The 12,737-nt window shown below is 37.4% G+C and overlaps 1 protein-coding gene across 1 annotated transcript in view; it reads right to left on the bottom strand.

Annotated features, from left to right (window-relative positions):
• DOCK2 (dedicator of cytokinesis 2) overlaps window positions 1-12,737 on the bottom strand; it is a gene marked incomplete at both ends in the record, with an annotated part of 175,642 nt that overhangs the window by 37,912 nt on the left and 124,993 nt on the right. Inside the window, 2 exons of the mRNA XM_084268540.1 lie at window positions 1,295-1,353; window positions 1,454-1,554. Coding sequence (XP_084124666.1) covers window positions 1,295-1,353; window positions 1,454-1,554 — 160 coding nt within the window. The remainder of the gene's footprint in view (window positions 1-1,294; window positions 1,354-1,453; window positions 1,555-12,737) is intronic.

Raw genomic sequence — 12,737 nt, 5'->3', positions numbered from 1 at the left:
TTCTTTCACTCAACATGAGTGGGTTGAGTAAAATCATTCCTAATCCTCATTAAGTAAGTAATGTCAATATCATTGCAAAGAATACCTATATTCATTAGACCTTTCATGTCTGTTATTTTGGAAAACAATGAATTGATGTATCATGTAGCTATCCATCCACCTCAAAATCTCTACTGCCTCAAGTGAGTTTTTCCCCTCAATATATTTTGACAATGCCTTGCTGCTGGAATTTTTGCATAAGAAACAAAAGGCTCATAGAAAGAGAAAAAGAAGATGGATCTCTCTTTCCACACCAAGTTCATCTTCAAAATCAATCACAAAAAACATCTTCAATATCCTACAAAATAGCTTAACAACTGGATTACTGCCTATTTGATGCAAATCAAACCGGAGACTTCATCAGCCCACAGAAATAAATAATATTCTTCTATCAAAAGAAACTTTCCTGCAAAGTCTAATTGAAATAAAAGCCTTTTAAAAATGTACCTAGATATGTAAAGTGAAAATTTTTCAATCAAGTTACAGAATGACAGACTATTAAAACCTGGTTCATCTGTACACAGTTACTTTGCCTAGCAGGTCCTTGCAATCCTTGAATCATCACACAGTTCTTAACATTGTGGATATTCTGCTTATGACTACTTGGCATTTAGTTCAGAATAAATTCTGCCTTCTTATTCACACCCAGCCAATCACTTTAAACTGTCAGAATACTTGTCAAAGTCTTTTCCCCATCTTCTCTCTGTTAATAAATTGATAAAATCTAGTGACTTCATGATTAACTGCATGAAACATTCAGCTTCCATTTCAAAGTAATATCATAGGTATCATTGTTATATATATTTCAGAATGATATGTATATTTCATAAATTCTATAATACCTATTTTCATAGAACAATATGTTATTGTTGTCCTTATTGTGAACTTGGGTGTACAACATGGGTGTACAACACATCCAAAAACAGTCTAGAATTTTAATCCAGATTCCAAAGTTGAGCCTCCAAGACACTGGAGCTGTATATTCAGGCTGATGAGGAAGGTTCCAAAAGAAAATTTATCTTGTTCTCAATTTCTGCAAAATAATGTTTCTGAAATCTGAGAGAAGGCTGTGACTTACCTCAGAAATAAATAAATAAATAAAAGACAGTAGTCAAACAGTATCTCACGTCAGTTCTGATTTTAATCACAGGAGTGAAAAACATTTTAGGTTCAATACTTACAAAAGCATTTCATGTCAGATAATTTTCAATGAAACAAGTAATATGCCCTGAATTCAGTTCATGTGCATACTCACCAAGTTTGTACCACATGTCACGGATAGCGAAGCCAATTAAGCGTCTCATATCTCCATATCTAAAAAAAAAGGAATTATGAAAGGTATTTTTATGGTTATCTTTACCATGACTTCACTACAAAGTTAAAGACATCAGCTGAAGTATACAGTTTTGCTTACTTGCTCTGGATTTTGTTGTATTTTGCGAGGGAGAAGTTTTCCAGCTGCAGTGAATCCTGGGTAATAAAAGCCACAGCCAAATGAAAATAGTTGTTCCAAAGCTGTAAATTGAATACAAGGAAATAATAGTTTTGAGAAAAGCAGGAATAATATTAAAGTAAGCATAATGCTGAATAATTTATGAAACCAAATGATGCAAGCAATATGAGATGTTTATATTATGCAAAGATGTACATCATTAGTATTATGCAATTAGTGGAAAAGCAAGAGAGATGAATTTTAATAAACACTACTACACATTTGCTCTTAACACAGTAGCTGAACAGATATTTCTAAAAAAGGATCCATCTGAAATTCATTAGCTATCAACATTAAACCATGAACCATAACAGAACTAGTGAGATCCATTACATGTCAGTGAATCTGAACAAGTCAGAGCTTAAGGCAGCCAGAGTAATTACACTGTATTTGAGAGCTACTTCAAAAGGCATCTACAGTCTTGTCTTTGGTTTCTAATTCAACAACAATTTGTGTGAAATTCCAATATATATTGTTAAGAGCTCTCTACATGAAAAAAGGACAAAACACATCCCTAAAGAATTACTACTAGTACTGAGCTATGTACTTGAACTGGAAGAAACCCTCTCATATTTCCAGTGCAAAATGCTTTATTTCTGAAAACAAATTACTTGTTCTCCAGGCAATCCAAACAAAGTACTTCTCTCACACGCTAGAGATGGAAAGAGAAGAGAGAAACTTCACTAGGAAACATACATCTCTAGGTTGGGAACCCACACTAAGAGGTACAGGAATACAATGTTTCATAAGAAATTTAAGTAACCTCTGTCCTTTATAAAACTCTCATGTACAAAAGGTGAGGACAAATAGGTAACACCATGCAGAACCACACACAAAAGTACAAACATTTCCTATAAACAAAATTCTCAAATGCCCTCTATAACATGAAATTGATCCTGCATTTGATTTATTCCTCCCTTCAAGGCTCAACTAGAGCTCTCCTAGTTTCTTTCAAAACCCTTAGGAAGGCTGTTTCTGTCTAAGTATTTACAGCCCAGAGAGCAGTTATCCCTCATGTGACTATACATGCTGGAGTAGCATTTCACAGGAAACAATTATCCATCTATTACACTGTGACACCACTCAAAGATGCTCTGAATTCACCCCAACCAAACACAGGTTTATTCAAAACTACATTTGAACATGAGCACCAGTAAAGGCTGAAGCTTCTCCCTCCTTCCTCCCACCCCCCCTAATACAAACACTTAAATAGTGTTCACATCTAATTTTTGATAATATGCTAATAGCACACACTAATTCAGAGCATTTTTCCACAGGATAAATTTTATTTATGCACTGAAAGTCCTGGTTCCCCCCATTATCAAAGATTTTAAAACATTAATTTGACCAATTTAGAGTTCTGAGTCCCTGGAGAAGCTGTATTTATTGATATGCAGGGAATACACTTTGCCTATGTCAAGTACACCAGTGAAATAGTTTCTCGAATTGATCTAGATCATGAGGGGAAAAATGAAGCCTTATTACTACAGTTAATGGTCTATTTAGTCACTTAATTCCAAGTTCAATGCCACCTTTGTCAGAGACACACCCTAAAGATTCCGTATCCTTATTATAAAGTACATTTTCTTTCATCCTCAGGGTACCCTATGATGACTGAAAAAAATATGATCCTTTTATTTGAATAGCATAGTCAAGCTAAGGACTTGCAAATTCGTAAGTATTGAAAGTAGCTTTAAAACCCTGTGAGGCAAAGCAGCCTTGCAAAAGTAAAAAATGGCAAAAGCCAATACAATCCAAGTCTTTACAAGCAAAAAAACCCCCATGGTTATGAGACTTGTTTAGCTTTCTCTTATGCCAAGATGTTTTGCATTTGAACATCCAGTTACCTAACAAGTAGGGCAAAGTGAAGTATGATAGTGGCACCACAGAAAAGATGGGGTGCCTTCCCTCTAGAAAAAATAGCAGCTGCCCTACTGGAATCCGTGGAAGTAATTTAGTAAGAGATGTCTTGCCATCCCACACAGAGGAGGAAAACTGGACTGTTTTTCTGGATAAGTAGCTAAAGTGAACACTGCTGCTGCCTCCTCCAGCCACACCGGTGCCTCTCTTGCACCACTGCCTGCCTCTTACCTGTTGCTTTCCCTACAGACAGCTTTGGTCAATTCTTTTTGATAATGTAGAAGAAACATGAAATCTTTGGAAGACTTTTGAAGTTCTGACATGTTACTGGAGATATTAAATGTACTCTGGCACTTCATGAAACCTAATGGACAAGGTGACAGGTTTTTTTTTTTCTTGAACTCTCATGGTGAAAGCAACCTCAGCTCTGTGACCAGCAGACATCACACATCTCAGCCAGATATTGGGTTCATTATTTTGATTATGTAGAAAATGGCACCTATAAACTTTCTGTTTGTACGTAAACTGTCTGTAGTTACTGCAGCTATTGAGCTAGGTTAGCTAGAAATAACCTTTTGAACCTGTAATTCACATTTCTAAACAATTATCCATCTGAATTCCAGGATATATACCATTCTCTCTATGTACCTCAATAATCTTCTCTTTCACAGACTGCAATACATTTCTTCATCTTTTAAAACTAAATTATTTAAAAGAAACATCTGTTACTATTTTTGTGAGCCTTTTGAGTAGAAACCATTTTAAACAAATGAATAACAATTCTGTGATTTAACAGAATTGCTTAATTGGACCAACCACAGATACTGAAATTTGATCCTAGATTCTTAGATGCTCCTGAGAAGATAAATTACCTTAGATTTTAGATTTCCATGTTTTAATTAGGACATATACAAAACTTACCACATAAATGCTGCTCAAAGATGAAAAAAAAAATCAAAAATTTCTGATTGAGGAAGGGGCAGAATACTAACATTTTTCATTCATCTCCCCCAGAGAGAGCATCATGCAGTCTCAAAACTGTGAGCCAACATTCATGAAAGTTGTTTTGCATTGCCTTTTAGAAAGCCACACTAGGAAAAGGCAAATCACAAAACAGAGGCATAAGCAGAACGTAAATGCTGAAATAGATAAACACTAAAAACCACGTAAAGCAAGCACTGCATTCTGTTTCAGTGAAGACTTAAATATCATTTCAAAGTTACAACTCAGATTCTGGATGTTACGAGCACAATATTTCGGGCTTATTGCTGTGGTACACAGACTGCTGCACGACAGACCAAGTGGGCTGGGGGATTTTTAGCTGTTAAGAGAGTATTAAGCATCTCAAAGCAAGGAATTAGAAAACATTCTTTGGCAACTCTGCTAATTTTTTTGCATTGTTATGGACTTCAAAAAGACAGAATAAAGGTAGAAATTTTTCAGGTTAGTGACAGTAAGTTTACAGAAGCTTTGAAGAAACACAGTACGTTAAATAAAACAACAAAAGGCTGTTTTGTTCATTTTTAGTCTTTAAAGATTTTGATGTCATAATCCCATTGCCATTTAGTCCTATGTTTCCTGTTTCATGCTGCATCTTAAGTAAAATGCTTGCAAATAGTTTCTACTCCAGCCATCCACCACCCATGTGTTGAAAACGGCCTGAATAAAGCACTCCCAAACCCAGTAAAAAATGTTTTAAACATTGAAAGAAATTTACAGATGAACATCATAAAATCAATTACCCTGCACAGGTCACTCTACTGAGCGACTCTACTCACCCTGCTATATGTTGGTAGAAGGATCAAAAATGAATTTTAAATTCTGAAGTCTGGTGATTTTCAAATGTACATTAAATGAGGTAATATATCAAAATAAACACTTCTAATACTGCTGGTATAGTTAATACAGGTAGTTAAATTTTGTCAGAGCTTCTGCATCCGTCATCTTGGGTTTTCTTCAATGTCTAATACTATCATAGAAACATTTTTGCACAATACAGTGTGTGTTGTTTCCTTGTGTGTTTGTAATGCAATGAAGCTTTGGATTTGCACAGTTCTGTTTGTGATACTAAAATACATTTTATTACTGCTGAGTTATTAATGGTGCCTAGTGCATGCAGGAAAGGTAGTGAAAGATGAAAAAGAAGACTTTTCTCTAATCCAGACTGACATTATAAGGAACATGGACTATTCCTTTCACAATAAAATTCTGGGGCAGAAATTTAGATGATTAATATGAAATTATAATTTCTGTAACAGTACAGATTTAGATGTATAATCCTTTCTAATGCCTTGTACAAATACTGCTATCAGAGGGGAATGGTAGGAAGGAACAGCAATGAATAGCACCATATTTTCCAAAATAGAAACTCTATCATAGCTATCCCTGACCACACCAGAATGGTCTCTGTCTGTTCACTGTTCCCTGCCCCTAATATGTCAGAAGCTGCCATCTCCAATCAGAAACATTATATAAGGAATGTTGCATGATAATGTCATTTCATTGAATTAAGCAGCATTAAGGGTGGCAATGGGTGCTGACTGCATTACAGGGCTGATGTGTTCTGAGTAGAAATACTTACTACTGAGAGCAAGGCTACTAAAACCAAAGCTGATGCTGCCACGAGTTGCCAGGAACAACAGAATGACAATACTCAGTTCTCCTAGACAAAGGTGACACTTAGCTAATGACATCTGCTACTAAAACCAATGAAAAAAGTCATATGAGGTCTAAATAGGTTCCATGAAGGTGAATGTGCACACTGGAAAATTGAACTGAAATGTTGGTGTCAACCATTAAACATTTCTATCTCCCTTTCTCTGCTGAAGGAAGACTAGCTTATGATTCATTCAAACTAAATATAATTAGGAAATAAACCACGACTTGGAAGTTGAAAAAAGGGATTTCTGCTGGCACAAAAAAAAGAAATAAACCTTTTGTTTCCTTCTGCATTCAGAACAACCAAGGAGACTGCTCACAGTTAAGATGTGTCTGGTAAATAGAAAGGTCATTTAACTATCAGATTTCTATAGAACAACAAAGGAAATGTTCAGTAACATGCAAACTTTTCTATTTCATACCCACATCTCTGTATCTGTACTGAGAGATAACATTCAGCTGCAAAATTCAACTGCTGTTTCTTTTTTAAAAGTCCTTGTGGATCAAACAAATGGCAAATCAACTAAGCTGGATGTTCTTCAGTACAAAATAGAAATGAGCATATAAAGACACTTTCTGTGCGGTAAAGTTATTTAGACTGCTCTTGGAAAGAAGTTATGTCCCAGTATTATCTAACACCCTGGGGGGCTACCCTTGAGATAGGCATATACTGTTTTGTCTTGAAACACAGAAGTTTTCAGCCAAAATTAGCAGGTTTTGATTAAGATGGTACAATTACCATAAAAGCTAAAAAAAGAAGCATACTGTAAAATCCCAGAATTGTCCTATTTACCATAAATGAAGTATTATGCTTCACATGGTGAAACACCGACTGGATGGTCGGGCACAAAGGGTTGTGGTAAACAGAGTTAAATCCAGCTGGAGCCAGGTCACTAGTGGTGTTCCCCAGGGCTCTGTACTGGGGCCAGTTCTGTTTTATGTCTTCATCAATGGCATTGGAGAGGGAGTCAGATGCATCCTCAGTAAATTTGAAGATGATACCAAAATTGGCAGGAGTGTTGATCTGCCAGAGGGTAGGCAGGCTCTACAAAGGGCCCGGGACAGGCTGAATCGATGGGCTGAAGCCAAATGGATGAGGTTCAATAATGCCAATTGTCATGTCCTGCACATGGGTCACAACAACCCCATGCAAAGCTACAGGCTTAGAAGGGAGTGGCTCAAGAGCTGTCTGGATGAGAGAGACCCACGTGTGTTGATCAACAGCCAGCTGAATATGAGCCAGAAGTGTGCCCAGGTAGCCAAAAAGGCCAACGGCATCCTGGCCTGCACCAGGAACAGTGTAGCCAGCAGTAGTAGGGAAGTGATGCTTCCTCTGCATTCAGCACTGTTGAGTCCACACCTGGAGTAATGTGTTCAGTTTTGGGCCCCTCACTACAGGAAGGGCATCAAGATCCTTGAGCATGTCCACAGAAGGCCTACAAGGCTGGTGAAGAGTTTAGAAGACAAATCATATGAGTGGCTGAGGGAGCTCTCTACAAATACCCAGAAAGTGGTTTTAGTGAGGTGGGGATCTATCTCTTCTCCCTGGTAGCTAGTGACAGGACAAGGAGAAACAGTCTCAAGTTGTGTCAGGTGAAGTGTAGGTTAGATATTAGGAAAGGGCTGTCAGATATTTGGACTGCCCAGGGAGGTGGTTGAGTCACCAACCCTGGAGGTGTTTACAAGAAGAGTAGATATTGTATTTTGTCAAGTGTTGGACCTAGTAGGTCTGGAGAGATTATTGGACATCATTTGTCCAACAAACAACCATTTGTTGTGAAGATCATGGAACAGATCCTCCTGGATGACATGTTGGAGCATTTTTCCAAAATATATTTTACAATTTTTAATGTTTTAGTTTGTTTGTTAAGTCTCTTCTGAAGAGCCCATCTCAACCCATACATCCTATTAAAGTTGTCTGTTAGGCTATCCTGCAAAAGCCCAGCTGCAAACCAGGGATCTGGACAGGCTGTTTGATCCCCACAGCTGAAAATAGCAAATCCTGAAAAAACTGTTAATACAGCATAGGAAAAACACCAACATTGCAATCTACTTTAAGATTGATGTTGAGCACACCTGAAAACATCTGCAGTGTCCGTATCTCCAAAGCAAAATTGTCTTTACTAGTTGCAGCTGGTATGAAAAGGAGCCAACCCTGCCTAGAGCACCCACCCTGCAAAAACACCCAACCACCAAAGCCAACCCACAACCAGACACAAATCCTCTTACAACTACACGACTTGATCCTTGATCCTCACTAGTATTCACCAAGCTGTGGCAAGCAGTGTGGATACTGGCTGGCTGATGAGATAGTTCCACAGTCACTTATGAGAATCCTTATAAATATTATTAAAAACTATAATATTGAGACAAAATATCATTTTTAAAAGTAGGGGGAAGATAATATATATGTGATTTGCAATCACACAGATAGGACTTTTTATTGACACAAAATGTAAAAAACGTCATAGAAAAAACTAACTGCCATTAAGCCACATCATCACGATCTTCAGGAAAAAGTCTAACCTCAGACATGCTTTCCTATATTGCTGTATTTTTCTTGTATACCACCAATCTATCTCCTTACGCTACCTTAATACGCTCATTCTGAATAAAGATTGTTGAACTGTTTTACTTTCCATAGCTGCAAACCCTCAGTGACATGATTTACACTTCACTGAACCTTTTCCAGTTGTAAACATAGAACACATATCTGGAAGGAAACCTGAGAGGTCAGCTACTCCAGCTCCATATCCCAAGGCAAGATCTCTAAACCGCTTCAGACAGATGTCTGTTGAATCCATTCTTTAGAATCCATGAGAAATATTCTTTCTGGATGTTCTGTTTCAATACACAACTGTTTAATATAAATGCAAGTCAATAGCCTATTTCAAATACAGAAACATTAGGAGAATATAAACTCTAAATATTGACAGTTTTTATCTGTTCCAATAATCACTACTGAAACTCCAGATTTCTGTGTATTATGTCTTCATGTTCCAGTTGAATTTCAGTAGTAAAGAACACACACTAATGTGTTATGTAAGATTCTTTCCCTGCAGGTACTGTATGCATTCTCAAGCTGAATATACCATGAATATTGTGAGTCCTCATTCACTCTTGCTTCATGGATTATTTTTGGTCAATCACTTCATGAAAAATCTACTCTTCTGTAAAATTATTTGCTCTGGAGCTGGCAATTTTGTTTTATCAGCACAGTAGTAAATACTGTATAACAAATGCTTTTCAGCTAGTCCTTCCTCTATTAGTCTAGCTTTTGCTGTGGCACTGGGTAATACCGGCTGTATGCGATCTTTAACTGGGGCTTGTATTCCGAGAGTGACTGACTGAATGTCATCTCTGCATGTGAAACTCAACACACCCAGAGAAAACCACCTCCTCACCGAGCAGACACATAACCTAGGACATCAGGCAACTGTTTCATTACCTCTAAGATGAATGATTCTCAACCCTAACAGCAGCTCTGGCACTTCCTGCTGCACTGCTGCAGTGCCAATCCGAGCATCAAAGCACTGAATTGAAAAAAGGGCTCTCCACGTAGGTGGACCCAGTGACCCAAACTTACTACAAACTAAGGCAGAAAATTTAACACACTATCACTGCTGTGCATGGCTTTGGTGTTTGTCTCCGAGGTACAGAACAGCTTTGTCACTGAACCTACATCTTTAAGTTTATGCACAGCTTTAAACAAAGATTGTAGCTGCTGTTCATCAGCTAGAGCACACGCTTTATAGGTCCTAAATGAAACCACTTTCCCTTCTGTCCCAATCACATACTGAGTAAAAAAAGCAACAAAAAGGCCAGGAACACTTTTTCCCTCTATTTACCAAGCTTCAATAGAGTAGTAAAAGTGTCTTCATTGCTTTTGCCTAGATTTAACACACCCTTTTCAGTTGCTCAATTACTTCACAGTCTACTTGTTTTGCTTGCTTAGGTTGTCTGCTATATACTCTTATGCAATCCCTCAGCCAAGTGAAAAATCTTCAGATCTATTCACTGGGCTTTAAAAAATAAATTGAAAAAATCAATTTAAATTAGAACTTTTCTTCAAATATGTGCTAATCATCAAATTTGAAAACACCATCCTACAAACAGTATAAATCATTCACTCATTTAAAAAACAGTGTTTTTTTTAATCTGCACCTAGATGCATATTGATTTTCTCTGCCCCAATATATTCTATTTCTATAGTCTGATTTATCCTTAATGAGGAGTATTAAAACAGTTGTCTCTCAGGTTCCAGATTCTTGAGCCACTGTTCTTGCTGCATTTGCTCAGTAATGATCTGAACTTTAATCATCCCTTTTTCTTTGACACCAGAATATCAGCAGCACACATACCTCTAACAGGAGACCAGATTGCCTGAAGGCTGCTGCATACTAAATAACTGACCCTTGAGTAAACATTTCTGCTTTGGGGCTTTTTTGTTTGGTTGCTTCACAGAAACTCTACAAACAATTATTTACTTAAGAGTTTTTGGGCCACACTAGTCACTTAAGTAACACAGGCATACAACATCTTTTAAAAGTTAGATGAAATTGAGATGCAGAGCTCCTTTTGCTTATGCAGATCAAGTGAAACAGCTGCACGTTATTTGTAAAACACAGCAAACAAGCTCACTGAAGTCTCTGAAGGGCTCAGCAACAGTAGAAGCACGTTTCAAGATCACATCTTTGGTTTGGAATTTGAAATAGAAGCCCCATGGTAGGGTATGAGGTGAAGTGGCACTCCCTGGTATGCAGCTGCCTCAGCACCCGTTTTAGGAAGCATATCCTATGTTCCCTGTCCTGAAGGCCCAGCCTGCTGATTGCAGTCAGAAGGGAATGCACTGGTGTGTAACTTCAGCTCTTCCCTGCACACCCAGCTCCCCCTGGGGTAGGCTCAGGGCCTGACCAAACACCCCCATCTTTGGGAATGCATGGGGGGCTGCTCTTGCTCCATGGGCTTGACTATATTTCCATAGGTGGGCCACGAGGCCCTTAAAACAGAAAGTTATGTTGGTTCCAAACTTCCCCCCAGATCCAAATAAGTTTTTTTGAACAATTTGCATTTTTTCTGTATGAATACAAATAAAAACAATTATATGCCTAAGCAGAGAAATTCCAAACTGGTTCAAAGTTTTCTATGCATCTCAACGATACTGAGCTTGCATCAACCGCCGTCCTTCCTCCCACTCATACTTCTGTTGCACTGTAACATTTATTATCAAATAGCTTGAAGGGAATGCTAAAAAATAACATCTCAGCATTTGTTTCCATCTGCAGACTGACTGTATGGGGTTTGGCAAGGACTTGGCTTCCCCGTGGAACATGAATGTGGAGCTATTTTTCACTGAAGCGCCTGTTTCTCTGAAACTCCTAAAACCCCAAGATTTCTTTAAAATTCAGAAACCTCGAGGAAATCCAAAAGATTTTCTCACCTCTGAAGGAAACTGCCCCTCAAAGTTTTACTTCAGTTTCTCATCACTATTCTGTATGCAAACAGCCTAACAGTGAAGTAACGGCTCAATAGTAAGAGAAGCAATCTTGATTCAGTGTTTTCCTTTGCAAAGCAGCTGTGAAAACAAAAGCTACTTTATGATATTGTGCTGTTGGTACCTTAATTGCTACCATAAAAACATACAAGCACTGCAACAGCTGCACAAAGAAGGATTGCTTGTTTGTTTAATAATTAAAAACACTCCAAAATAATAGGATGGAAACCAAATACTATTTCTAAAAATAACAGCCCCAGAGGCTGAAACTGTAAAGTGAACTTTGTTGTAAGGTAAATAACTTGATCATTTACTTAGAGTTTACCACTGCTCATGTTATCTTACAGCCAAGGTATATTGATATTAAAAAAAAAATACTGTGTGTCTTTTTTTGTCATTTGCTCATCTTCTGGTGATGGCAGAAAAATTATCTTGAACTGCAGAAAATTACTTTGGCATCCTTGCTATTAGAGAACAATTGAAGTAAGTGAAAAATCACACCTCCAAGACCAAACTTTCCACAGCCAGAAAGGTCAGGACAGAGACACATGGATTTATACTGCAGAGTAGGAAGATTTAAGCTATGATGACATAAAAATACAAGGTTTTTATTAGAGAAATTAGTTCAAGTCATTCCTCCTTCCCCCCCTTACTATTTGTTCCTGTTCATTGTACTGCAGTGCTTTAAAAATTTTAAGAAAATTTTATAGCTTTAATGATATCGTAGGGTGTTTAGGGAAGACACAGATGACTTCCACAATAAAACACTCCAGAAGAGCTCGGCAAAATCCTTGTTAGAAAGTATTTGGATAAAATTGACCCTGATAAAAATAGAAGGTCCACTAAAGGACCTGTGAAGTGTCTAATGTCAGCTAATAACATTTTTAGTTTTAAATGCTTCTCTGTATTCAAATCTTCAGTCTGAACAGTTGCAAGACACTGATTCATGCTTTTTATTAAATGTAAATATGAAAAACAGTAGAAGAACCTTAAAAACATTAAAATCTTCAGCTATGAATGATGTGAAATATGTATAGATGCCAGTGGGAGATCAAATTTTATTTTTTAATTAAGAAAAAATCAAACTATCTTTTGCATTATTCAGACCTCCTTAGGTCCAGTAGCAGCTTTTTTAAATAGGTGTTTTTAGTATACTGCTGGAAGGCTCTCAGAGATTTTATTCACAGAAGAATC

Source organism: Gallinula chloropus, assembly GCF_964237585.1.
Source record: "Gallinula chloropus genome assembly, chromosome: 10".
In the NCBI taxonomy this organism is placed as follows: Eukaryota; Metazoa; Chordata; class Aves; order Gruiformes; family Rallidae; genus Gallinula; species Gallinula chloropus.
The sequence above is the reverse complement of the archived record's forward strand: the minus strand, read 5'-3'. Positions and strand labels throughout refer to the sequence as shown.